Source organism: Erinaceus europaeus, chromosome 6 (assembly GCF_950295315.1).
Source record: "Erinaceus europaeus chromosome 6, mEriEur2.1, whole genome shotgun sequence".
NCBI lineage: Eukaryota > Metazoa > Chordata > Mammalia > Eulipotyphla > Erinaceidae > Erinaceus > Erinaceus europaeus.
The window spans coordinates 43,410,450-43,437,482 of NC_080167.1; the positions used below are offsets into that span (position 1 = coordinate 43,410,450).

A 27,033-nucleotide genomic window follows, 5' to 3' on the forward strand; every position below is an offset into this window, starting at 1 on the left:
TGCGCAGGTCTGGTCCCACGTTGTAGGCGCCATATGTTGTTTTTGACAGGCTGGCTTCACGGGCTGGTAACAGACGACCAGGGACTCATGGTTGAGCTGTACGGCAGTATCTCTTTATTCATGCAGGACGCAGCGCAATCTAAGCCGAGCTAGACTAAAACTAACACAACTACCAACTAACTAAAACGAACAATGTTGTCCTTACATACTTTCCAAATAGGGTGTAAACAAGATGTGACATACAGAGGGTGGAAGGAAAAGTGACTGGTGAAAATCAGGGTATGACAAGGAGAGGGGGCGGAGCAGGCAAGAATTCTACCACTGAACCACCAATGCCCTGGAGGGAGGGTGGTGCTTTATGTAAATATAAAAGTGATTTATGTAAATAGACCGCAGCTTTGAATGGGATCAAACCAATCCCTATACAGGCATACCGGTGCTAGGTTAAGTAGAAGCCAGGGGAGCTGGCATACTACCCAACAAGCTGTCAGGCTCAGGCAAAAATTAGTAAAGTCATGGGCCCTTGGAATATACCTAAAATAGACCTACTAGCTTTTCCCAAAATGGAAACCCCAAATCTCATCTGCTATATTTTTGCCTTTAGAAAAGTCCTAGTTATTAAATAATTTGTTCTTCTTTATATCTTAATGCTTTTTTAGTCACCAAGTTGCAGATGCTACCATGACAGCAACCTGACTTCCCTGAGAAGATGACCTCACCAATGTACCCTGCAACTCCATCTCTCCTGCTTGAGAGCCCAATGCTTTATCCACTGCGCCAACTCTTGGACCATTAGAAAAACATTTTTAAAAGACAGAAACAGAGAGAGAGAGAGAAATACAATACTGGCTTAGACAGTGCCCTTGGTGCTCTCATGTGCCAGGGTTCGAACCCTGGGTTTCATGCATGGTAAACTTATAAATCCATAATCCCAGTTTAGGCTGGATTTGTTTATTTATTTGGGTGGGGGGTGGACATAAGGGTTAAGCGAATCAGAGGACTGCTCAGTTCTGCCTTATGGTACAGCCAGAAATTAAACCTGGGACACTGGTGCCCTGGGAAAAGACTTTCTGTATAACTGTTAAGCTTTCAGTCAAGTCAAATTTCATGTAGTAGCATCCTGCAACTATCCCGTCTATATTTACAGTAAATAGGAATCTGAAACAACACAAATTCAATCTCATAAAAGTCATAAATAGTTTGTATTTTCATTTTATTCAGTTGTGAATGAATAGCACCCATAGTTTCATCTAAGATGATGAAATGGTAATAACTTTAAAAGGAACGATTTGCCTCACCCATACAAATCATGAACAGTTTATCTTCTGTTGATAGGACAAAAATATCTTCTCTTAAAAGATGCGTTTTCAAATGGAGTCCCTTTTCATCTGCCATTGTTTCCAAATAAATGGCTCTAGCTTCCTGAGTAGCACAGTTCTCTACAAGATTACCTCTTCCATGTACTCATCATAAAGCCATCTGTGAGTATACTCTTTGGAGCTATCTATAATTTCAAAAAGGCGCTTAAATTCTTCAGGGTATATATCTGTTATTTTTGATTGGTTTAAAGTATGTATGTGCTTCAATATATCCACCACGTCAACTGGACTCAAAGAACTGCAAACAAACAAAAAAACCCACAAAGTTTATTAAACATTTTTCATAAAACTTCTTGGCTAGTATTTTATTATTATTTTTTTAGCATTTTTACTTATTGGATAAGAGACAGACAGAAATTGAGAGAGGAGGGGAAGATAGGGAAAGAGAAAGAGATACCTGCAGTCCTACCTCACCACTTCTGAAGCTTTCCCCCTGTAGATGGGAACCAGGGGCTTGAACCCAGGTCCTTGTGCACTGTAATGTGTGCACATAGCCTGGTGTGCCACCGCCTGGGCCCCTCTTGGTTAATATTGATAGAGATGACGACAGCTAGGTCCAACTTAAAGTGCCTAACTTACCATACTGTACTAATCTTGTTAAACTTAAGAGCTTGAGTATACTGTATGACTTTCTATGTTTATTCCTAAAAGTTCAAGATTTATGTGTAATGGAACACTTTAACATGTTCTAGTAAATTCTCACACAAAGCTCCAGTTTAACAATGTCCACCTCCCTTACCTTCTCTCTTTCTCTCTTTCTTTTAATTAGAAAACATACTGTTCTGGTTTATGGCAATGGCTAGGTTTGAGCTTGAGCCTCATGTAGAAGTTTCTTTTGTGTAACTATTATGTTACCCATTTCCCCTGTTCTTTTTTTTTTTTAAAATATTTATTTTATTTATTTATTCCCTTTTGTTGCCCTTGTTGTTTTATTGTTGTAGTTATTACTGTTGTTGTCGTTGTTGGATAGGACAGAGAGAAATGGAGAGAGGAGGGGATGACAGAGAGGAGGGGAGAAAGATAGACACCTGCAGACCTGCTTTACCGCCTGTGAAGCGACTCCCCTGCAGGTGGGGAGCCAGAGTTCAAACCGGGATCCTTATGCTGGTCCTTGTGCTTTGCGCCGCCTGCGCTTAACCCGCTGCGCTACAGCCCGACTCCCCTTCCCCTGTTCTTAACAGCATCCCTTAAACATGTTTTCCACTGCCAGTTTGAGAGGTGATGTAATGGTAGAATTCTATACTGACAAAAATGAGCTCCCCAGTACCCATATATCAGAGTGCTGTTCTTCTCTCTCAATAAAATAAATCTTAAAAAGGTATTTCCTGTCTACCTCTTTTCATCTTCTAACTCATTCTGAAAACTGGATTTCTCAGAGACAGAACAATTGTCTTCATGTTTATATAAAAATTACTAACAAACATAACACAGAAAACTGCCAGAGGGCTGGGCACAGTGGATTTAGCACACATGACGCAAAGAGCAAGGACTGGCATAAGGATCCTGGTTTGAGCCCCCGGCTCCCCACCTGCAGTGAAGCAGGTCTGCAGGTGCCTTTCTCTCCCCTTCCTCTCTTCAATTCTCTCTGACCTATCCAGCAACAACAACAGCAATAACAACAATAAACAGTGACAACAAAAGAGAAAAAATAGCCTCCAGGAGCAGTGGATTCATAGTACAGGCTTTACCAAGCCCCAGCAATAAGCTTAGAGACAAAAAAAAAAAAAAAAAAGCCTTACATATTAGTCTATCAAGAAATACGTTAGTGAATCCCTGACAATAATTAGCAGCTGCAACAGAAGATGTCGTTATTGTTGAATGAGTACTTTCTTTTCTTTTTAAAAAGATTTTATTAATTTATTAATGAGAAAGGTAGGGAAAGAGGGAAAGAAAGAAAGAAAGAGAGAGAGAGAGAGAGAAAGAATAAGACATCACTCTGGTACATGTGCTACCAGGAATTGAACTCAGGACTTCATGCTTGAGAATCCAGTGCTTTACCTACTGCGCCACCTCCCGGATCACAGTACTTTCTAATTTTTGAATGGACTCTTGGTCATAGGTATAAACATGCTTTTAAATTCCCAGAGATTGCCAAAAGAATCTTTAACATTTTCCACCAGTTTACCATAGTCACTACTTAATTCCTAAGTAGCCAGTCTTCATCTTTATCCTATATTGTCAACTAAATGATACACTATTTAAGGACACGCTTTCATAAATTGCAGCTTTGTTTAAAGTCACAATTTACAGATGAAAACTATAGAGGACATTATGCATGTTCTTGGTATTTCATTGAAAATACCCACAAAGCGTCAAGCTACAAAGCAGCGGATTACATTTATTCATCTCCTGTCATTTTATAGTTTATTTTTACCTGCCAGGGTCTCAGACATGCAGGTCCACTGCTCCCAAAAGACTATTTGTTCCCATAATATTTATTTATTATTGGCTAGAAACAGAAAGAAACTGAGAGGTGGAAGGAAGATAGAGAGACAGAGAGGGGCCAGGTGGTGGCGCACATATCATAATGCACAAGGACTAGGTTCAAGCCCCTGGTCCCCACCTGCAGGGGGAAAAGCTCCATATGTGTTGAAGTAGGACTGCAGGTGTCTCTTTCCCTCTGAATCTCCCCTGGCCCCTCTCAATTTCTGTTTCTACCCAGTAATAAATAAATAAAAGTATCTAAGAGAGAGAGAGAGAGGGGTATCTGTGGCCCTGTCTAAAAACTCATAAAGCTTTCCTCCTGCACATGGGGACCAGGAGTTTGAACCCGGGTTATTGTGTACTATAATGTGAGCACTTAACCAGGTGAGCCACCACATGGCCCCCCATAATATTTATTTATTTATTTTTTACCAGAGCACTGTTCAGCTCTGGCTTATGGTGGTGCGGGGGATGGAGCCTGAGACTTTGGAGCCTCACGCATGAGAGTCTGTTTGCATAACCATTATGCTATCTAACCTATGCTCTTATTTCTTATATAAAAACTGCATAATCAATAGTTCAGAGTGCTGTATTGAATAGTTGAATAAATTAAAATGATTATTCTAACATTTTACCTAATCTCAGACAATACTTTGAAGCACTATAGGTTGTTGATTACAAGGTGCAATATACAACTTACAAATTATTATATTTTAATTTAATTTATTACTGGATAGAGACAAAGAGAAATTGAGAGGGGAGGGGGAAATATGGAAGGAGAGAGACAGACAGATATCTGTAACTTTATTTCACCACTTGTGAAGCTTTCTCCTTGCAGGTGGGACCTAGGGGCTTGAACCTGGGTTTTTGTGCATTATAGTATGTGAGCTTAACCAGATGTGTCACCACCTGGCCCCCAACTTATAGAATTATATGCATCAGTTCTATCTAAAAATTACATAGATACAAAGTAGATAGCATAATGGTATGCAAACAGACACTCATGCTTGAGGCTCCAAAGTCCCAGGTTCAATCCCCTGCACCACCATAAACCAGAGTTGAGCAAAAACAAACAAACAAACAAAACAAAGTAGATAGCAGCAGTGAAACAGTGATAGTTTTTTTTTTTTGCCTTTAGGGTTATTGCTTAGTGTCTGCACTAAGAATCCACTGCTCCTAGAGGCCATCTTTTCTTTTCTTTTTTTCTATTGTTGTTGTTATTAGATAGGATAGAGATAAATTGAGAGAGATGGGGAAGTCAGAGAGGGGGAGAGAAAGATCACACACCTGTAGACCTTTACTGCTTGTAAAGCAACCTCCTGCAGATGGGGAACTGGGGGCTCAAACCAGGATCCTTATTCCTGTCCTTGCACTTCATACTATGTGTGTGCTTAACCCCGTGAGCTACTACTGCCTGGCCCCCAGTAGTGATAGCTTTTATAAGCCCTTACGAAGAAAGAACACTAGGTATATGGCTGTCTTTCAAAGAAGGGGAGTCAGGTGTCAGTGCTAGCACAGTGGGTTAAATGCAAAAGTGCAAAGTGCAAGGACCGGAATAAGGATCCTGGTTCGAGCCCCGGCTCCCCACTTGCAGAGGAATCACTTCACAGGCGGCGAAGCAGGTCTATCTTTCACTCTCACTCTCTGTCTTCCCGTTCTCTCTCGATTTCTCTCTGACCTTGTTATCAACAATGACATCAAGAAAGCAGAAGTATACTAGAGTTTGCAGTGAGTACCTCCCTAATACTTCCTCTCCACTTTTCCAAGCTTTGGTCCATGATTGCTCAACAATTTGTTTGGCTTTGTATGTTAACTCTTTTTTCAGTCACCAGGTTCCAGGTGTCATCAGGATGCCGGCCAGACTTCCCTGGATTGAAGACACCACCAATGTGTCCTGGAGCTCAGCTTCCCCAGAGACCCATTCTACTAGGGAAAGAGAAAGGCAGACTGGGAGTATGGACCGACCAGTCAACGCCCATGTTCAGCGAGGAAGCAATTACAGAAGCCAGACCTTCTACCTTCTGCAACCCTCAATGACCCTGGGTCCATGCTCCCAGAGGGATAGAGAATGGGAAAGCTATCGGGGGAGGGGGTGGGATATGGAGATTGGGCGGTGGGAATTGTGTGGAGTTGTACCCCTCCTACCCTATGGTTTTGTTAATTAATCCTTTCTTAAATAAAAAAATAAATAAATAAATAAAAAAGGGGAGACACACACACACACAAAAAAAAAGCCTAGACCAAATAGATCAGGAGCAACCAGTGGCACAGCTATATATAAGATACTGGGTACTGTACAGCAAACCATAACAAAAGGACTTTTCAAAGTTAACCCAATTACCAAATAATGTGATAACATTAACTATCCATTGTCTTTTTGAACCCTAAGACAGCAGGAACCTCACATCTCCACTATAGAGCCTCTACTTCCCCCAGTCCTGGAACCCTTGGATAGGGCCCACTTTCCCGTATGCCTCTCCCTATCCATATCAAAAAATATTGCATCTGTCGATTGCAACCTAATCAACACGACTGCCAGCTCAACATGCTTCACTTCAGACTTCATGTGTGGAATGACAACCCTTCAGCTTCATTCCTTTTATAGTATACTCTAATCCTATCTCAGGTGGTTCACTTTCTAACAAAGTCCCAAAACCTAGATATACACCAGTTTCTGTGAGAGCGTATGTTCACACGTATCCATAAACTACTGCAAAATATATACCTGAAAGCAGAAGTACACTAGAGTTTGCAGTGAGTACCCCCCTAACACTTCCTCTCCACTATTCCAAGCTTTGGGTCCATGATTGCTCAATAATTTGTTTGGCTTTGTATGTTAACTCTCTTTGAAGTCACCAGGTTCCAGATGTCATCAGGATACCGGCCAGGCTTCCCTGGACTGAAGACCCCACCAATGTGTCCTGGAGTTCTGCTTCCCCAGAGACCCACCCTAATAGGGAAAGAAAGAGGCAGACTGGGAGTATAGACCTACCAGTCAACGCCCATGTTCAGCAGGGAAGCAATTACAGAAGCCAGACCTTCCACCTTCTACAACCCACAGTGACCCTGGGTCCATGCTCCCAGAGGTATAGAGAATGGGAAAGCTATCAGGGGAGGGGGTGGGATATGGAGATTGGGTGGTGGGAATTGTGTGGAGTTGTACCCCTTTTCCTATGGTTTTGTTAATTTATCATTTCTTAAATAAAAATAAATTAATTAAATTAAATTTAAAAATTAATAAATATATAAATATGATAATAAAAAAAAATGACATCAATAACAACAACAGTAATAACCACATCAATGATAAAACAACCAGGGCAACAAAAGGGAAAAAAGTGGCCCCCAGGAGCAGTGGATTTGTAGTGCAGGTACTGAGCCCCAGCAATAACCCTGGAGGCAAAACAAAACAAAAAGACGATACGTATTAAAAGACACTAAGATGGACATATTACTTCTGACCCTAAGTGGCTACTCTTATATATGCTTTCATTCTTTTCACTTACGGTAAGTGGTCTGTAAGTTTGTCACTGCGCCTTACAAAGCACTGCTTTATCATATGAAAGAAGATATCATAGTTAATAGGTGTTAAGTTTTCTGTAAATAAGTTTTTACGAGGAGTCAGCTGAACAAAACACAGCCTTTGAAGTGGTTGATGTGGCTCCTGCAGAGAAAAACAGATTGTGTTAGTTACAAAATATTACCAGAACAAGACACTGTCCACTTACTCATTCAAGCTACCTGCTAGAAGAGGCAACCATCACTGGCAGACACTGAGTGTCCTTGTGGGGAATGTGGACTAATTACTCACCTGAGTCATTTCTTTTTGAGGAGGAGAGACAGCATAGGACTACTTTCCCTTTCCATGGTGTTCCCATACGATGGCTGGGGACTTGACTGGGTCTTTGTACATGATAACATGTGTGTGCTCTACTGGATAAGACAGTTCCTGGTCTCCTTATTGTATTTTACTGCCACCAAGGTTATCCCTGGGGGATGATGGGGGAGATGATGGAGGAGGCGTATCTTTTTTTTTTTTTGATAGAGGGTAAAAGACAGAGAGGAAGAAACAATACCACTGCTCTACCACTCATGAAGTTCCCGCATGAGGTGATCAGGGCTTGAACCCAGGTATCTACAGATAGTAGTCCACCTAACTCTATCAGGAGAACTACCTCCTGGTAAGTCACAGCTACTTCATAGTAAGGTTGTTTGTAGATAAGTCACCATGAAGGATGACAGTTCTTCCAGGAAAAGAACGCATGGTGTTTCATATTTGCCATAAAAGGTATAAATTCCCCAGATGAGAAGATAGAATAGTGTCTATGCAAAAGACTTTCTTGCTTGATGTTCCAAGGTCCCAGATTCAATCCCTGGCACCACCAGAAGCCAGAGCTGAGCAGTGCTCGAGTAATAAATCTTAAAGAATAAATAAAACAGAGAACACTACTAGATATTTAAAAAATTAATAAAATCTTACTAGTGGAAGAGAGAGGGAGAGGGTGAGAGAGAGAAAGAGAGTTAACACATGATCACTCTAGCACATGTGATGCTGGGGACTGAACTCAGGATCTCATGCTTAAGAGTCCAATGTACTATCACTGTGTCACCTTCTAGCCTGTGTCATGATGCTCTGATTCTGTCTTTATGGTCCTGTTATTAAGAAACAATTCTTTTTAAAAAGAAACAGAGGGTGGTGTTAGATAGCTCAATGGTTATGCACTCATGCCTGAGGCTCCAAAGTCCCAGGTTCAATCCCTTATACCACTATAAGCCAGAGCTGAGCAGTGCTCTGGTAAAACAAAACAAAACAAAACAAAAACAAAGAGAAAGGTATTCATTTTTTTGTTTGTTTTATCTTTCCTGTCCTGAAATTGCACCTAGTGTAGTACAACTTCACAACTCAGGGGTGACCATTCCCGACTGTGAGACATAAAGGAGATACCACACTGTCCCTTGGTGCTGCTATAGTACCTTCAACCAGCATGCCCACCACTTGACCTTGGGCTGCACACATGGCAAGGTACCTACTCTATCAAGTAAACAATCTTGCAGACATTGAACAATATTCATCCTCACCTTTGGCTTTTTCAGTTTTCCATTTGGTTTGCTTATGTCAAATGATGAGCAAGATTCCTTGAGGAAAACAGAATAAAAAACCAAAACATTTTAGTTCTCTGGTAAAACTGCCCAAATTATTGCTATTTTAAAAACCAAAATAATGCCCACTTTTCAAATAACAGAGGCTCTCATTCATAAGAGGGAAAATACCAGGAGACAAAAACTCTACACACATAATAACAACTGTCTTGTAAATCACAATTTCCCTCAATAAAGTGATCTGAAAAATAGGTCATGGGTGGGGGTAGATGGTATAATGGTTAATGCAAAGACACTGTCATGCCTGAGGCTCTTGAAGTCCTGGAGCTCCTCACACCACCATAAACTAGAGCTGAGAAGTGCTCTCGTTAAAATAAATAAATAATAAAATTTAAAAAATAGGTCAGATAGTGCTGGACAGATAGCACAATGGTTATGCAAAGAGCCTTTCATGCCTGAGGTACCAAAGGTCCCAGGTTAAATTACCAGTACCATCATAAACTAGAGCTGAGCTCGACTCTGGGGGAAAAAGAAAAGTCATGTTTAAACACACAATTATTTTAATCTAAGTAAAGTCACATATGAGAGAAATATATACATATATATTATATATATATGTATATATTTGAATGATTATATGTATATATTTGAATGATGACAATAACCAAAGGTTTATTCCAAGGTAAACTGTCAAGAGACATTTGGACACTTATAGCATCACTTGAGAGTCAGATAAGATTATCAATTTAAGAATTAGTACTTATGGAAGGCAAATAACACACTCAGATAGTGTGTTGCTTTGCCATGTGCACAATGCAGGTACAACCCCAGAACTCCACCAAACTGAAAAAGCATCAATACTGTTATCTTCTTCCTTCCTTTATTTTTTATTTTATTTTACTTATTTTGTTTCCAGGGTTATTGGTGGGGCTCAGTGCCTGCACTATGAATCCACTGCTCCTGGATGCCATTTTTCCCATTTTGTTGTCGTTATTATTGTTGTCATCCTTCCTTTTTTTTTTTTTTTAACCAGAGCACTGCTCAGCTATGGCTGATGGTGGTACATGGAACTGAACCTGGGACTTTGGAGCCTCAGGCATGACAGTCTCTTTGCATAACCATTATGCTATTTACCCCTGTCCCTTCCTTTTTTTTTTTTTTTAACTTATTTATTCCTTTTTGTTGCCCTTGTTGTAGTTATTATTGTTGTTCTTGGATAGAACAGAAAGAAATGAAGAGAGGAGGGAAAGAACTAGAAGCATTTCCACTCAGATCAGGTACTAGACAGGGCTGCCCACTATCACCATTACTATTCAACATAATGTTGGAAGTTCTTGCCATAGCAATCAGGCAGGAGCAAGGAATTAAAGGGATACAAATTGGAAGAGAAGAAGTCAAACTCTCCTTATTTGCAGATGACATGATAGTATATATGGAAAAACCTAAGGAATCCAGTAAGAAGCTTTTGGAAATCATCAGGCAATACAGTAAGGTGTCAGGCTATAAAATTAACATTCAAAAGTCAGTGGCATTCCTCTATGCAAACACTAAGTTAGAAGAAACTGAAATCCAGAAATCAATTCCTTTTACTATAGCAACAAAAACAATAAAATATCTAGGAGTAAACCTAACCAAAGAAGTGAAAGACTTGTATACTGAAAATTATGAGTCACTACTCAAAGAAATTGAAAAAGACACAAAGAAGTGGAAAGAGATTCCATGTTCATGGGTTGGAAGAATTAACATAATCAAAATGAATATATTACCCAGAGCCATCTACAAATTTAATGCTATCCACCCCCATCAAGATACCAAGCACACTTTTTAGGAGAATAGAACAAATGCTACAAATGTTTATCTGGAAACAGAAGAGACCTAGAATTGCCAAAACAATCTTGAGAAAAAAGAACAGAATTAGAGGCATCACACTCCCAGATCTCAAACTGTATTATAGGGCCATTGTCATCAAAACTGCTTGGTACTGGAACATGAATAGACACACTGACCAGTGGAATAGAATTGAGAGCCCAGAAATGAGGCCCCACACCTATAGACATCTAATCTTTGACAAAGATTATTACAGGGGGAAAGCAGAGTCTCTTCAACAAATGGTGTTGGAAACAATGGGTTGAAATATGCAGAAGAATGAAACTGAATCACTGTATTTCACCAAATACAAAAGTAAATTCCAAGTGGATCAATGACTTGGATGTTAGACCACAAACTATCAAATACTTAGAGGAAAATATTGGCAGAACTCTTTTCCGCATACATTTTAAAGACATTTTCAATGAAACGAATCCAATTACAAAGAAGACTAAGGCAAGTATAAACCTATGGAACTACATCAAATTAAAAAGCTTCTTCACAGCAAAAGAAACCACTACCCAAACCAAGAGACCCCTCACAGAATGGGAGAAGATCTTTACATGCCATACATCAGATAAGAGTTTAATAACCAACATATATAAAGAGCTTGCCAGACTCAACAACAAGACAACAAATAACCCCATTCAAAAATGGGGGGAGGACTTGGACAGAGTATTCACCACAGAAGAGATCCAAAAGGCTGAGAAACACATGAAAAAATGCTCCAAATCTCTGATTGTCAGAGAAATGCAAATAAAAGACAACAATGAGATATCATTTCACTCCTGTGAGAATGTCATACATCAGAAAAGGTAACAGCAACAAATGCTGGAGAGGGTGTGGGGTCAAGGGGATCCTCCTGCACTGCTGGTGGGAATGTCAATTGGTCCAACCTATGTGGAGAACAGTTTGGAGAACTCTCAGAAGGCTAGAAATGGACCTACCCTATGACCCTGCAATTCCTCTCCTGGGGATATATCCTAAGGAACCCAACACATCCATCCAAAAAGATCTGTGTACACATATGTTCTTGGCAGCACAATTTGTAATAGCCAAAACCTGGAAGCAACCCAGGTGTCCAACAACAGATGTGTGGATGAGCAAGTTGTGGTCTATATACACAATGGAATACTACTCAGCTGTAAAAAATGGTGACTTCACCGTTTTCAGCCGATCTTGGATGGACCTTGAAAAAATCATGTTGAGTGAAATAAGTCAGAAACAGAAGGCTGAATATGGGATGATCTCACTCTCAGGCCGAAGTTGAAAAATAAGATCAGAAAAGAAAACACAAGTAGAACCTGAAATGGAATTGGCGTATCGCACCAAAGTAAAAGACACTGGAGTGGGTGGGTGGGGAGAATACAGGTCCATGAAGGATGATAAATGACATAGTGGGGGTTGTATTGTTAAATGGGAAACTGGAGAATGTTACGCATGTACAAACTATTGTATTTACTGTTGAATGTAAAACATTAATTCCCCAATAAAGAAATAAATTAAAAAAAAAAAAAGAGAGAGGAGGGAAAGAGAGGGGGAGAGAAAGATAGACATCTGCAGACCTGCTTTACCACCTGTGAAGCGACTCCTCTGTAGGTGGGGAGCCGGGGGCTTGAACTAGGATCCTTATGCCGGTCTTTGTGCTTCGCGCCACATACGCTTAACCCGCTGCGCTACGGCCCGATGTTCTCCTTTTTTTTTCTTTTGCCACCAGGGTTAGTGCTGGGGTTCAGAGCCAGCATGCCAAATCTACCCCATCTAGGCATCCATTTTTTTCCTTTTTTTTTTTTTGTCTTTGATAGAGACAGAAAAATTGAGCTCAGGTCTATATGGTGATGACAAAGACTGAACCTAAGACCTCTGGTTCTTTTTTTTTCTCTAGGGTTATCACTGAGGCTTGGTGCCTGCACTATTAACTCACTGCTCCTGGAGGCCATTTTTTTCCATTTTTGTTGTCCTTGTTGTTGTTGGATAGGACAGAGAGAAACTGAGAGAGGGAAAGACAGAGAGGGAGAGAGAAAGCTAGACACCTGCAGACCTGCTTCACCTCCTGTGAAGCGACCCCATTGCAGGTGGAGAGCTGGGGGCTCGAACAGGGATCCTTAAGCCAATCCTTGCGCTTCTTGCCATGTGCGCTTAACTTGCTGCACTACTGCTCAGCCTCCTTTAATATTTTAAATTTATAATTAGGCAGAGATAGAGAAGTTGAGAGGGGAGGAGAAAGGGAGGGAAAGAGACAGAGACACCTGCAGCACTGCTTCATCACTTGTGATGCTTTCCCCCTGCCAGTGGGGACCAGGGCCTTGATCCCGGATCCTTTTACATTGTAAAGTGTGCACTTAACCAGGTGTTACCATCCACCGCCTGTTCCCAGGACCTCTGGGTCTTTTTTTTTTATTTTTTTTATTTCTTTATTGGGGAATTAATGCTTTACATTCAACAGTAAATACAAAAGTTTGTACATGCATAACATTCCCCAGATTCCCATTTAACAATACAACCCCCACTATTTCATTCATCATTTTCATGGACCTGTATTCTCCCCACCCACCCACCCCAAAGTCTTTTACTTTGGTGTAATACTCCAATTCCATTTCAGGTTTGACTTGTGTTTGGACCTCTGGGTCTTAATAAGCATGCAAGCACTATGCTCTAAGTTATTTGCTCAGTCTGACAAGTGTTTTTTTTTTTTTAACCAAAGAACTGAACAATGGTTTATGGTATTTTAGGCATTGAACTTTGGACCCTGGGGCCACAAGCATTAAAGTCTTTTTGCATAACCATTATGCTATCTCCCAGTTCAACAATATATTTATTTATTTTTAATATTTATTTATTCCCTTTTGTTGCCCTTGTTTTTTTTTATTGTTGTAGTTATTGCTGTTGGATAGGACAGAGAGGGGAGAGAGACAGACACCTGCAGACCTGCTTCACCGCTTGTGAAGGGATTCCCCCTGCCGGTGGGGAGCCGGGGGGCTTGAACTGGGATCCTTACGCTGCTGGTCCTTCCACTACCTGCACTAAACCCGCTGCACTACCGCCCAATCCCCCAATTTTTAAAAAAAATTTCATTTGATAGGACAGAGAGAAAGTGGGAGAGGAAGGGGAGATCTAGAGAGACATCTGCAGCACTGTATCATCACCTGTGAAGCTTACTCCTTGCAGGTGGGGACCAGGGGCTTAAAACCCTGTCCTTGCACATGGAAATGTGTGCGTGCAACTAGGTGTGCCACCAACCAACTCCTAACATTTATCTTAAAATAAAACAAGAGAGAGCAATGCTTAGCTCTGCCTGTGGTGGTGTGGGGTAGAGGGACTGAACCTGGGATGTCAGAGTCTCAGGCATGAAAGTCTTTTGCATAACCAGTATGCTGTCTCTCTCACCCACGAGTAGGTTTTTAGGTTTTAATTAAAAAAAAAATTTACTCATGAAGTCAGATATACCACCATGTGTTACCAGGTGCAAGGACTTGGGCTAAATGCCTCCCCCAACAACCCCATTAATAGGGGGAAGATTCACAAGTGGTGGAGCAGTGCTGCAGTGCTCTGTCTTTTCTTCTTTGTCTCCCTTGTTCTCTCTACCATAAATAAAAGAATGGCCACTGGGGGGGAATTGTTCAGGCACCAAGCCTCAATGACTCTGCTAGAAAAACAAAGTAATTCATCTATTAATAAGAGTGAGATGGAGGAGAGAGAAAACCTGAGCTCTCAGTCGGGCACACATGATGCTAGAGATATAACTTGGCCCCTCAGATTGGCAAACAAACCAAGTTTGAGCCTAGCCTCCATTACTCTGTGGACTCTCACTCTCTTTCTTTCTTTTTTTTTAATTTATTTCTTTATTGGGGAATTAATGTTTTACATTCAACAGTAAATACAATAGTTTGTACATGCATAACATTCCCCAGTTTCCCATTGAACAATACAACCCCCACTATGTCATCTATCATCCTTCTTGGACCTGTATTCTCCCCACCCACCCACCCCAGAGTCTTTTACTTTGGTGCGATACACCAATTCCATTTCAGGTTCGACTTGTGTTTTCTTTTCTGATCTTGTTTTTCAATCTCACTCTCTTTCTTAGGGGAAAACAAAACAACTAGGGCCTGTCGTATGCTTTATCCCAGGTCATTAAGCCCTAATTTTTAACAGGCAGCATTTCCTGTATAGTCACAATCAGTCTAGGGGTTAACAGATCGACCATCCTCCTTCTTTTCTTCCCCCTTTTGTTGCCCTTGTTGTTTATTGTTGTTGTTATTGCTGCTGCTGTTGTTGGATAGGACAGAGAGAAATCGAGACAGGAGGGGGAAACAAAGGGGGAGAGAAAGATACCTGCAGACCTGCCTCACCGACTGTGAAGTGAACCCCCTGCAGGTGGGAAGGCAGGGGCTAGAAACGGGATCCTGATGCCAGTCCCTGCGCTTTCTGCCATGTGCACTTAACCCGCTGCGGCACCATTCAGCTCCTTTTCCTTCTTTTCAAAAAGATGATTCATAGGCCAGAGAGATAGCTCACTGAGATAATCACTTCACACTGGGCCTATGCCGTGCCATGTATGTGGCCTAGTCAGAAGGCCCAGATCTCGTAAGAGGTGCCATGGCACCAGGGGAAGGTCTAGTGCTGTGGTTTCTTGTTGGAAGCAATGAAGTTGTGCACATGTAAGGTTCTCGTTGCAAGACAACGGACTTACAACAAAATAGATGTATAAAAATGAATGATTTTGGGGGTCGGGTGGTAGCACAACGGGTTAAGCGCACATGGTGTGCATCGAAAGGACCAAAATAAGGATCCTGGTTCAAGCCCCCAGCTCCCCACCTGCAGGGGGGTTACCTCAAAAGCAGTGAAGCAGGTCTGCAGGTGTCTATCTTCCTCTCCTCTGTCCTATGATGAACAATGACATCAATAACAATAATAATAACCACAACAAAAGGGAAAAAAATAGCCTCCAGGAGCAGTGGATTCATGGTGCAGGCTCTGAGCCCCAGCAATAACCTTGGAGGCAAAAAAAAAAAAAAGTGAACTAATTGAAATCTGGGGGCCTTAAAATTAAATAGGCCTACTTTTCAAGAGAAGATATTTGTGGAATAAACTGGTTACCCTTGACAAATCTTCCTCTAGTATAAAATTATTCTGTGATGTTCCTACCATATTCATTTGCTGATTTTATATTAAATAGCAACTTTGATTTATGGAAAAGACCAGATACTTGATGCCTATTTAAAATAGGTTCACCCCAACCCCCCAATTTAAGGCTTACAGAAACATAGACTCTGCAAACAAGTTCTCTGTTGAAATTTAAAAGGATTTTACTCACCGTATGCAGAAGCTTAATATCACAAGCTATTTGCCACAGCACACTTGATGACTGATACATGCGAGGAGATTTAGGATTTGCCACTAATATCTAGTAAAAGGAAAATAAAATCACATGTACACAACTATAGTCAATCAAAACAAAATGCTTTATCTTCCTAGAGATATTTTAATACTATCTAGAAATTAAAGAAAATGGAGGTCGGGTGGTAGCACAGTGGGTTAAGCGCCTGTGGCAAGGACTTGCATAAGAACCTAGTTCAGGGAGTCGGGCTGTAGCGCAGCGGGTTAAGCGCAGATGGCGCAAAGCACAAGGACCAGCATAAGGATCCTGGTTTGAACCCTGGCTCCCCACCTGCAGGGGAGTCGCTTCACAGGCGGTGAAGCAGGTCTGCAGGTGTCTATCTTTCTCTCCTCCTCTCTGTCTTCCCCTCCTCTCTCCATTTCTCTCTGTCCTATCCAACAATGACAACAAAAATAATAACTACAACAATAAAACAGCAAGGGCAATAAAAGGGAATAAATACAATAAAATAAATATTAAAAAAAATCTTTAAAAAAAGAAAAAAAAAAGAACCTAGTTCAAGCTCCTGGCTACCTACCTGCGAGTCCCTTCATAGGCAGTGAAGAAGGTCTGCAGGTGTCTATCTTTCTCTCCCCCTTTCTGTCCTATCCAATCATGACATCAACAACAATAATAACTACAACAATAAAAAACAAGACAGAAGGGGAGAGAAAGACAGACACCTGCAGACCTGCTTCACCACCTGTGAAGTGACCCCCTGCAGGGGGCTTGAACCGGGATCCTTACACAGGTCTTTGTGCTTTGCACCATGTGTGCTGAACTTGCTGCTCTACCACCACCCGGCCCTGTAAAATCTTGATCTTAACTGTTTCAAATAAGAATGTTCTTCAAGGGGTCAACACATCACCAAGGTGCCAGATTCAAGTTCCTGGACTCCACATGCAGAATGGAAGCTTTAGGAGTGCTGAAGTAGTACTCTAGGTCTCTGTTTCCCCCTTCCCTCTCAATTTCCGTCTCTATCCAAAATACATAAATAAAATATTTATAACATATTAATTCAAAACAAGGGGGCAGGGCAGCAGCACACCGGGTTAAGCACACAAAGTATGAAGTGCAAGGACCAGCACAATGATACCGGTTTGAAGCCCAGGCACCCCACCCGCATGGGGTTGCTTTACAAGTGGTGAAGCAGGCCTGCAGGTATCTATCTTTCTCCTCCCCTCTCTCAATTTCTCTCTGTCCTATCAAATTAAAAAAAAAAATGGCCTCCAGGAGCAGTGGATTTGCAGTGCAGGCACTAGCCCCAGCAATAACCCTGGAAGCAAAAATAAATAAATTCAAAACAAAATATGCTTGAGATAGACTTCTAATCATATTACCCAATATGTCAAAAACCTCATTAAAGTAAAAAAAAAAAAAATCAGTTTAATTATTGGAGGGCAAGTATGTTAGAAATATATATTATAGGGGAGTCGGGCTGTAGTGCAGCGGGCTAAGCGCAGGTGGCGCAAAGCACAAGGACCGGCATAAGGATCTAGGTTCGAACCCCGGCTCCCCACCTGCAGGGGAGTCGCTTCACAGGCGGTGAAGCAGGTCTGCAGGTGTCTATCTTTTTCTCCTCCTCTCTGTCTTCCCCTCCTTCTCTCCATTTCTCTCTGTCCTATCCAACAACGACAACAACAATAATAACTACAACAATAAAACAACAAGGGCAACAAAAGGGAATAAATAAATAAAATAAATTTAAAAAAAAAGAAATATATATTATAATTGGGTTACTGAATTTTACAGCTTGACACTGGAAAGATGAATAGTCACTTTGGTGAAGTATTAGAAAGAAAGATCATATGTAAAATAACAAGGGCAACAAAAGGAAATAAATAAAAATTAAAATTAAAAAAAGAAAGATCTTATGTGAAAAGATTCATGGGGGAAAGAAAAACATTAGAACATTTCCATAGTAGCTATGGCTTATGGGGTGCAGGGGGAATTGAACCTGCAACTTCAGAGCCGCAGGCATAAGAGTCATTTGCACAGCTTTTATGCTCTCCTCCTGACTTTTACCTTTTCCTCCAGCCAGATCCACTATGCAAATGCCTCCACTTCAAAAGTCCTTTCCCTTGTCCAGAAAACAAGCAACATCTGACAGCCAACTCTACTGCTCCCATAACCAACCCCCTCCTCCAAAGCCTCCCACCAAAGTAAGTACTGTCAATAACTTACCTGGTATTCTTGTTCACCAATAAACAGATTCAGTTCTACTCGTCCATATTGAAATATAGATGTACAGGAATATATGTCATGTAAAAGTTTCCAAAGTACCTTCTTCTCATTTTTAACAGGTAAGAGTCCAATTACTTTCATAGGGACATCTGTTATGAACACAAGCAAGAATTTTTGAGTAAAATTTTAAGTGTTTTTCTTTCTTTCTTCTTTTTTTTTTTTTTTTGCCTCTAGAGTTATTGCTGGGACTCAGTGCCAGCACTATGAATCCACTGCTCCTGGAGGCCATTTCTCCCATTTTGTTGTCCTTGTTGTAACTGTTATTATTGTCACAGCTGTCGTTGTTGGATAGGACAGTGAGAAGTGGAGAGAGGAGGGGAAGACAGAGAGGAGAGAAAGACACCTTCAGACCTGCTTCACTGCTTGTGAAGCAAACCCCTGCAGGTGGGGAGCTGGGGGGCTCAAACTGGGATCCTTACTCTGGCCCTTGCGCTTTGCACCATATGCACTTAACCCGCTGTGCTACTGCCCAGCAAACCCCCCCCCCCTTTTTTTTTAAACCAGAGTACTGCTCTATTGTGGCTTATGGTGGTGCAGGGGATTGAACCTGGGACTTTGGAGCCTCAGGCATGAGAATCTCTTTACATAACCATTATGCTATCTACCTCCCCCCCCACCCCCGTTTACCTTTTAAGTCAAACTGTATTAATTCCTAGTTTGTTTGTTTTAATAAAAAGGAAGCTTCAGCATCTTTCCCTGTTTGAATCAGCATCTATAGAAATGCTCTAATTACCTGTGTTTAAGCCAGAGAGAGTCAAATTCAACTTAAGAACATCTACCCGGAAACTGTATAATATAAATTACACATGAATCTTTTCACCAGAACACATGTACTGTTAAGAGAAAGCTGGCAAGTTATTAGGCTTCTATTTGCTTTACTGAATGATAAAATTACCTGCTGTCCAAGAAGTTGGTCTTATTCCCAAGTTTTCAAAAAGTGTGTCTGTATACATAATGGGAGGTCTTACTGTTCCACCACTGGCAGGATCCAGTTTAAAAAAGTCACAGTAGACCACCTGTAGTTGTCCATCCAGTTTTTTTTGTAGGGACTAAAGAGAGACAAGAAGCAATATGTTAAGAGACTTCAGTGCTGCAAAAGCTTGTAACAATTGAAAGTTATTATTTTACTATTATTTTATTTATTGGATAGAGACAGAAATCGAGAGGGAAGGGTGAGAAAGGGAGAGTGTGAGACAGAGAGACACCTGCAACACTGCTTCACCATTTGCAAAGCTTTCCCTCTGTAGGTCCCCACTTGGGGGCTCGAACCTGAGCCCTAGTGCATTGTAGCATGTGTGCTCAAGCAGGTGCACCACCACCCCGCCCCAGAATAATTATTTTAAATATATATACTTACGAATCTTTTTAAAGTAATTACAAAGTAATTTTATTAAAATTTGATAGGGAGTTAGCGGTAGTACAGTGGGTTAAGCACACGCGGCACGAAGCGCAACGACCGGAGTAAGGATCCCTGTTCGAGCCCCGGCTCCCCACCTGCAGGGGAGTCGCTTCACAGGCGGTGAAGAAGGTTGGCAGGTGTCTTTCTCTCCCCCTCTGTCTTTCCCTCCTCTCTCCATTTATTTCTGTCCTATCCAACAACAACGACATCAATCATAACTACAACAATAAAACAAGGGCAACAAAAGGGAATAAATAATAAATATTTTTAAAAATTTGATAGACAAAAATTAAGAGGGAGAAAGGGCAAAAAAGAGATCCTGCAGGGGGAAAGTTTTGCAAGTGGTGATGCAGTACTGCAGGTGTCTCTGTCTCACTTCGTTTCTATCTCTCCCTTCCTTCTTAATTCCTGTCTCTGTCCAATAAAGAGATAATAAAAAATAAATAAAAGACTTTTTGCAGAACCATTATGCTATCTCGCTGGCCCCAAAGAGTTATTCCTACATAAACAACTATTACCTCCAGAAAGATACCTCAAATCTAAACAGTTTATAAAGATCACAAATCCTTCAGATTCTTTCTTCTTTAATGTGGGGAGGTGAAAAAACATGTCATATTGAAGACCTGATAGTTGCCTACTGTAGACTTCATTTAGACAACTTCTATGTCTTATTACTAAGCTTCTCTTTGAAACCATCTTTTTCTTTGCCCTTGATCTCTGAAATCCTACTGGGAAGACTGAGATACACTAAATGCCACATGCTTTTGTGGAAAGGTGGATCTTTAGCCTGCAGGGAGCAAGCTGGCCTAAGATTTCTCCAATTCCATATTTCTCATTTATCCAAAGACATGGAACCATACACACACCTTTGTAGGCAGATACAATAAAGCTTGATTTATCCTTTTGCTTTACTTTATCTCAGTGCTTCAGTTGTTCAAAAAGCTTCTTGTTCATCTCTAAGAACTCAGTAGCAGTGAGCAGATTTTTGAGACCACATCTGGGCAAAGAATTGCAACCCATTTTGATAGTCATGAGAAGGTGCTTCATAGCAGAGAAAAGCACTAAAAATATTAGAGTAGAAGGCAGATATAATCAAGAGAATATTGCCCTTTGACTCCAAGAGTTTAGTCTTTCACCAAATGACCTTAGCTCTTATTGTATTGGCCATAGCTTATTAAGATATATCAGAGACGATAACAGAAGATTTTTTTTCTTTCTTTTCTTTTTCTATCCACCCACCAGGGTTATTACTGAGGCTTGGTTCTTGCTCTTGGTGGTTTTTTTTTGGTCTTTTCCTTTAATAGAAGGTGAGAGAGAGAGAGAGAGAGAGAGGCGATATTGCATGCCACAGGAGAGGTGCCTGCAGTACTACCCCAGGACTCAGAAGCTTCCCCACCATAGGTGGGGATTGTGGGCTTGAACCCAGGTTCTCATACATGGCAATATGTGCATCCTATCAGGTCCATCATCACCTAGTCCCTAATAGAAGATTCTTTCTGTTGAAAGAGGGCTTATATATCCCATTCACTTCACTGCCATAAGTTTCACCTTGCAGCAGTGCTAGAGAACTCAGTACAGATTCCATAAACCTAATTGGATGTTAGAAAAAAAAAAAATCAACTTGAAGAGGACAGTGTTTTCTTGTGCTGTTGAGGTTCTCATGCATAGGAAATGTTATTATTTTTAGTTTTTCAGCTTGTGCCGAATCCCCACTGCAGGTGGGGAATGGGGGCTCAAACTTGGGTCCTAGTGAATAGTGCTCTGCGCGCTTAACTGGGTGCACCAGTGCCATAGGCCCCCCACCCCCCAGATGACTTATTTCAGATAGGGAAAGACAGATGGATAGAGAGAAAGATACCACAGCACCAGCTTCCTCCAGGTTTGAACCTGGGTCATGAGAACAATAAAGCAGACAAGCTCTTCTCACTTAACCCTGATAATCAGTTTCCCCCCCCTTTCCACCCCGATAATCAGTTTTTAAGGAATCTTATTTTGTGAGAAACTACCCCCCCCATAAGCTCACATTGCAGGTTTTCTTTTGGGGGGTTGAGTTTTTTGTCATTAGACTGTGGAATGACTTCATCTACAGGTATAGTTCATTATAGTTCTTACTTGCCTTCCTAATTTAATTAACTTTGTCTATTATTTATTGTCACCAGGGTTATCGCTAGGGCTCAGTGCTGGCTTTATGAATCCACTGCTCCCCTAATCCTATCACCTTCCTGGGCTATTCAAAAACATTGCATGACTGATATTCTAGTGAGAAATAATGTATACAAAATTCTAGGTTATAGTCCCAGGGTATGTTACTGGCTGGCTCTCCCTTTTTCACTGAATCAGCTGACGGGGTGGGGGTGGGGGAGAGGGGTGTGTGTGTGTGTGTGTGTGTGTGTGTGTTTTATGTGGTGCAAGGGAATTAACCCCAGGCATTAAATAAACATGACTGATATCTTTGAGCTGCTTTCCAGCCCAATTTTACTGTTTTCTGAGATAGAAAGGAGAGAGGGGCCAGGCGGTAGCACACTTGGTTAAGTGCACTACAGTGCCCAAGGACCCGGGTTCAAGCCACTGGTGTCCACCTGCAGGGAGAAAGCTTGATGACATCAACAACAACAATAACTACAATAAAAAAACAAGGGCAACAAAAGGGAATAAATAAATGTGTGGTTTTTTTTTAAATAGAAAAACAATCTCTAGAGTTCATTTCTATTAAAAAAACCCCAAAATACCTGGATTTGGTAGACATTTTCACAATTATTTGTTGTCATTCTGTATTTTTAGGTAGCATTTTTTTTGGCATGGCTTAGGAAGCTATATATATATATATATATATATATATATATATATATATATATAAATTATTTATTTATTTCCTTTTGTTGCCCTTGTTTTCATTGTTGTAGTTATTATTGTTGCTATTGATGTCATCGTTGTTGGATAGGACAGAGAGAAATGGAGAGAGGAGGGGAAGACAGAGAGGGGGAGAGAAAGATAGACACCTGCAGACCTGCTTCACCGCCTGTGAAGCGACTTCCCCTGCAGGTGGGGAGCCGGGGGCTCGAACCAGGATCCTTATGCCGGTCCTTGCACTTTGTACCACCTACACTTTAGCCCGCTCCACTACCGGCTGACTCCCAGCTGGATATTTCTTAAGATCCTTTCTTTTTGTCAAAAAAAAAAAAAATTACTAATTGAATAGAGACAGAGAAATCAAGACAGGAAGAGACAAAGTGAGAGAAAGACACGTGCAGCACAGCTTCACCACTTGTGAAGCTTTCCTCCATAGGTGGGGACCAAGGGCCTTGTATATGATAACATGTGCATTCAACCTGGTGTGCCGCTACCTTAGATGTTTCTTAAAATGAATCTAGAGATTTATAAAAAATGGGAAAAAAAACAAACAAAAAAACCAACTAACCAGTGATGCAAGGACTTTCCATTGTATTGATAACTCATTTGGTATATAAGATGCAGAAGTCACTGAAAAATCCATTTGGATAACACTTTAATCCCATGCATTTGTAGCTGCCTAAACTGTTCTTGGGGGCCTGGTGGTAGCACATCTGGTTGAACGCACATGTTACAATATGCATAGACCCAGGTTCAAGCCCCTCGTCTCTGTCTGCAGGGAAAAAGCTTTGCAAGTGATGAAGCAGTGTTGTCGGTGTCTCTCTGTATCTCCCCCTTTCCTCTCAATTTTTGGCTGTCTCTATCAAATATAGTAAAAAAAAAACAAAACAAAAAGAAAACTAAAACTGTTCTTGACTATGTAACTCTAATTCCACAGTTTAATCTTAGTGCTCTTAACTGGAGATGCTAGACTCACAAAGAGCACATCAGAGTCTATTTCTGAGTCGAAGAAACAAGTCTAGATGCCATATATACATTTTGCTCAACGCTACCAAACTAGTCTAGCATTAAGACCAGAACCCCCAATATTTCTTTTTTTAATATATATAATGTTTAAAATCTTAAAAAAAAAATTTTATTTATTTCCTTTTGTTGCCCTTGTTGACCCCCCAATATTTCATCATTCAACAAGCACTGGGACTTACTGTGTTTTAGTCACTGGGGACAGTTAACAGGATACTTAAGGCATGGTCCCTAAAGGCTGAGCCTATAAGAATAAATTGTGTGCTTAATTTTCTTTCTCTAAATTTCTCAAAGATAGCTAACTCAACACATACCTTCAATTGTGGAATAAAAGTATTGTCACTTTCAAGGGCAATCACTTTACTGCTAAGTCCAACTAATTCTTGAGTCAAGATTCCAGGACCTAGAATAGTAATAGAATGAAAAGTGTATTCAATTTTTTTCTTTGAATACATTTTTATAATGGTTTAATATACTGTCCTATTTAGAATTGTTTCTGTATTTTTGCATAAGCACTTTCCACCCTTTCTTATTTATTTATTTTTTATTGTTGTAGTTGTTGTTACTGATGTCATTATTAGATAGGACAGAGAGAAATGGAGAGAGGAGGGGAAGATAGAGAGGGGGAGAGAAAGACACCTGCAGACCTGCTTCACCGCTTGTGAAGCGACTTCCCTACAGGTAGGGGGGCCGGAGGGCTCAAACCGGGATCCTTGTGCCGGTCCTTGCGCTTTTTGTGCCAGTGCACTTAACCTGCTGCACTACAGCACGACGCCCCCTTTCTTGATTTCTTAGATATATCTACTTACTAATGAGAGAACAAGAACATCACTCTGGCAAATACGGTGCTGTGGATGGAACTTGGCACCTTATTTGAAAGTTCAATGTTTTAACTGCGGCACTACTTTCTAGGCTGCTATTTATACATTTAACTTGCATATCATTCAAAATAGATATAGTTCTACTCAGTCACCCATAAAGAAACTGAGGATTATAGTGATTTCACCATTTTCAGCCCATTTTGGGTGGAACTTGAAGAAATCATGTTAAGTGAAATAAGTCAGAAACACAAAGATGAATATGGGATGATCTCACTCACAGGCAGAAGTAGAAAAAACAAGATCAGAAGAGAAAACACAAGTAGAACCCGAACTGGAGTTGGTATATTGCACCAAAGTAAAAGACTCTGGGGTGGGAGGTCGGGCGGTAGCACAGTAGCACAGTGGGTTAAGCGCAAATGGTGCCAAGCACAAGGACCAGAATTAGGCTCCTGGTTTGAGGCCCTGACTCCCCACCTGCAAGAGGGTTGCTTCATGGGTAGTGAAGCAGGTCTGCAGGTGTCTTTCTCTCCCCCCTCTTTAAAATAAATAAATAAATAAATAAATAGGGAGTAGGGCAGTGGCGCAACAGGTTAAGTGCACGTAGTGCAAAGCGCAAGGACCGGAGCTCCCCACCTGCAGGTGTCTATCTTTCTATCCCTCTCTGTCTCCCCTACTCTCTCCATTTCACTCTGTCCTATCCAACAACAACGACATCAATAACCACAACAATGTTAAACAACAAGGGCAACAAAAGGGAAAGTAAATAAATATAAAATAAAAAGACTCTGGGGTGGGTGGGGGAAAGAGTGCAGGTCCTGGAAAAGGATGACAGAGGACCTAGGGGGGTTGTATTGTTATGTGGAAAACTGAGAAATGTTATGAATGTACAAACTATTGTATTCACTGTCAAATGTAAAACATTAACCCCCCAATAAAGGAAAAATAATAATTAAAAAAAAGAAACTGGGGATTACATAGGAATTTGACACTAACATGGCAATAACTGCTGCGGCTTGTTTTGAATCTATTCTACGAGGAACTGCAAAACCTGCACTCTCTCTCTCTCTCTCTTTTTTTAAAGATTTTATTTATTTATTAATGAGAAAGATAGGAGAGAGAAAGAACCAGACATCAATCTGGCACATGTGCTGCCGGGGATCGAACTCAGGATCTCATGCTTGCGAGTCCAAAGCTTTAACACTGCGCCACCTCCCGGACCACATAAAACCTGCACTCTCTTAAATCACAAATTTCATTCATTCATTCATTCTCTCTCTCTCTCTCTCTATATATATATATATATATTTTAACAGAGCATTGTTCAGCTCTAGTTTATGGTGGTGCTGGAGACTGAACCTGGGACTTTAGCGCCTCAGGCATGAAAGTGTTTTTGCATAACTATTATGCTATCTCCTCTACCCCTCAAATTTCATTATCTCTAAAGAAAAACAAACATACAAGAAAAGTGGTCTGTGTCTGGAGAGACTTAATTCTACTCAAGAAAGCACCGATGTGCATGGCTGCCACTTTCCCCTCAATTCCTGGCACATTATAAACAGGTAAATATTTCAAAATTATATTCGAATATCCGTATTACTTGAAAGCGCTTTTCCATGTCTATATAACTTGTGTTTTCGACATCCTGCTATAGATATGAGATAGCAAAGATAGCAAGTGCTTGGTTATGGATTTACCACTGTTTGGGAGAGCGCAGGGAAGACGGCATAAAGATTATGCAAAGAACTGTCATGCCTTTAAGCTCCGAGTTTCCAGGTTCATCCCCCAGCACCACCATTAGCAATGCTCTGCTAATAATGATAAAAATGTGGGGAAACGGTTAAATCTAAGCGCATGCTTGACAAGAGCACTGCGCAAATCATTAACTGACAGCAACGTTGTTTGTGGGGTGTCATGTTTCATACAAATCTTACTATTTGAAGGAAAGGGACATATCTTAGACGGGACCCAAAGGGTTTCATAAAAGTCTTCAGAAGAGAGAATAGAATTCACGACAACCTTACCTGGACTGCACTCCAGGACCACAGGGCTAGGTTTTATGTGTTTCTCAATTACACGCGCCATATTCTTTGCCAATTCCGGACAGGTTATGTAACGCCTGGGGTCGAAGCGGTTTTTGCCTATCTGGTCTTCGAAACCTACACCGGACCACAAAGACTGCCTGAAGTCTGACACTCCAAGGCAGTTCCTCAAAGGCAAGTCCTTCCTCTTTGTCTTTCCGCATCGCAGGAGACAGAAGCGGCTCGCGCCTGTCCAGGCTGACAGAGTAAGCCGCGGAGAAAGTGCCCCGACAGCGACCCACATCTTTCTTAAAGTTCGACTCAGATTTAATCCAGGGTCGCTTCTTCTGCTATACAGTTGCAGGTCACCCCACGTGTGACATCTCCGTAACTCTCTGCTAGGAAAGGCGGAAGTACACACTATGAACTGCGCATGCGAACGACTGCTCCTACACCCTCACTTCCACTTCCGTTCAGACTCAGCCGCCCTACACAGAGGAGCAGAGAGAAGGACCTTCCGGGTTGCGTC

The 27,033-nt window shown here is 41.1% G+C and overlaps 1 protein-coding gene and 1 non-coding gene across 2 annotated transcripts; both read right to left on the reverse strand.

Annotated features, from left to right (window-relative positions):
• Positions 1-1,196: 1,196 nt before the first annotated feature.
• Positions 1,197-26,907, reverse strand: TFB2M (transcription factor B2, mitochondrial). The gene is made up of 8 exons (XM_060192107.1): positions 26,508-26,907; positions 23,980-24,068; positions 19,289-19,442; positions 18,334-18,482; positions 16,087-16,176; positions 8,883-8,939; positions 7,310-7,467; positions 1,197-1,617 (listed from the first exon to the last, which is right to left on the reverse strand). The coding sequence occupies exons 1-8, from the start codon at positions 26,806-26,808 to the stop codon at positions 1,440-1,442; spliced, it is 1,176 nt and encodes a 391-aa protein (XP_060048090.1). The 5' UTR covers positions 26,809-26,907; the 3' UTR covers positions 1,197-1,439.
• On the reverse strand, positions 20,555-20,671 carry LOC132539185 (small nucleolar RNA SNORA38). Its single transcript, XR_009550480.1, has one exon. It is a non-coding gene; the product is annotated as a small nucleolar RNA SNORA38 (small nucleolar RNA).
• Positions 26,908-27,033: the final 126 nt, after the last annotated feature.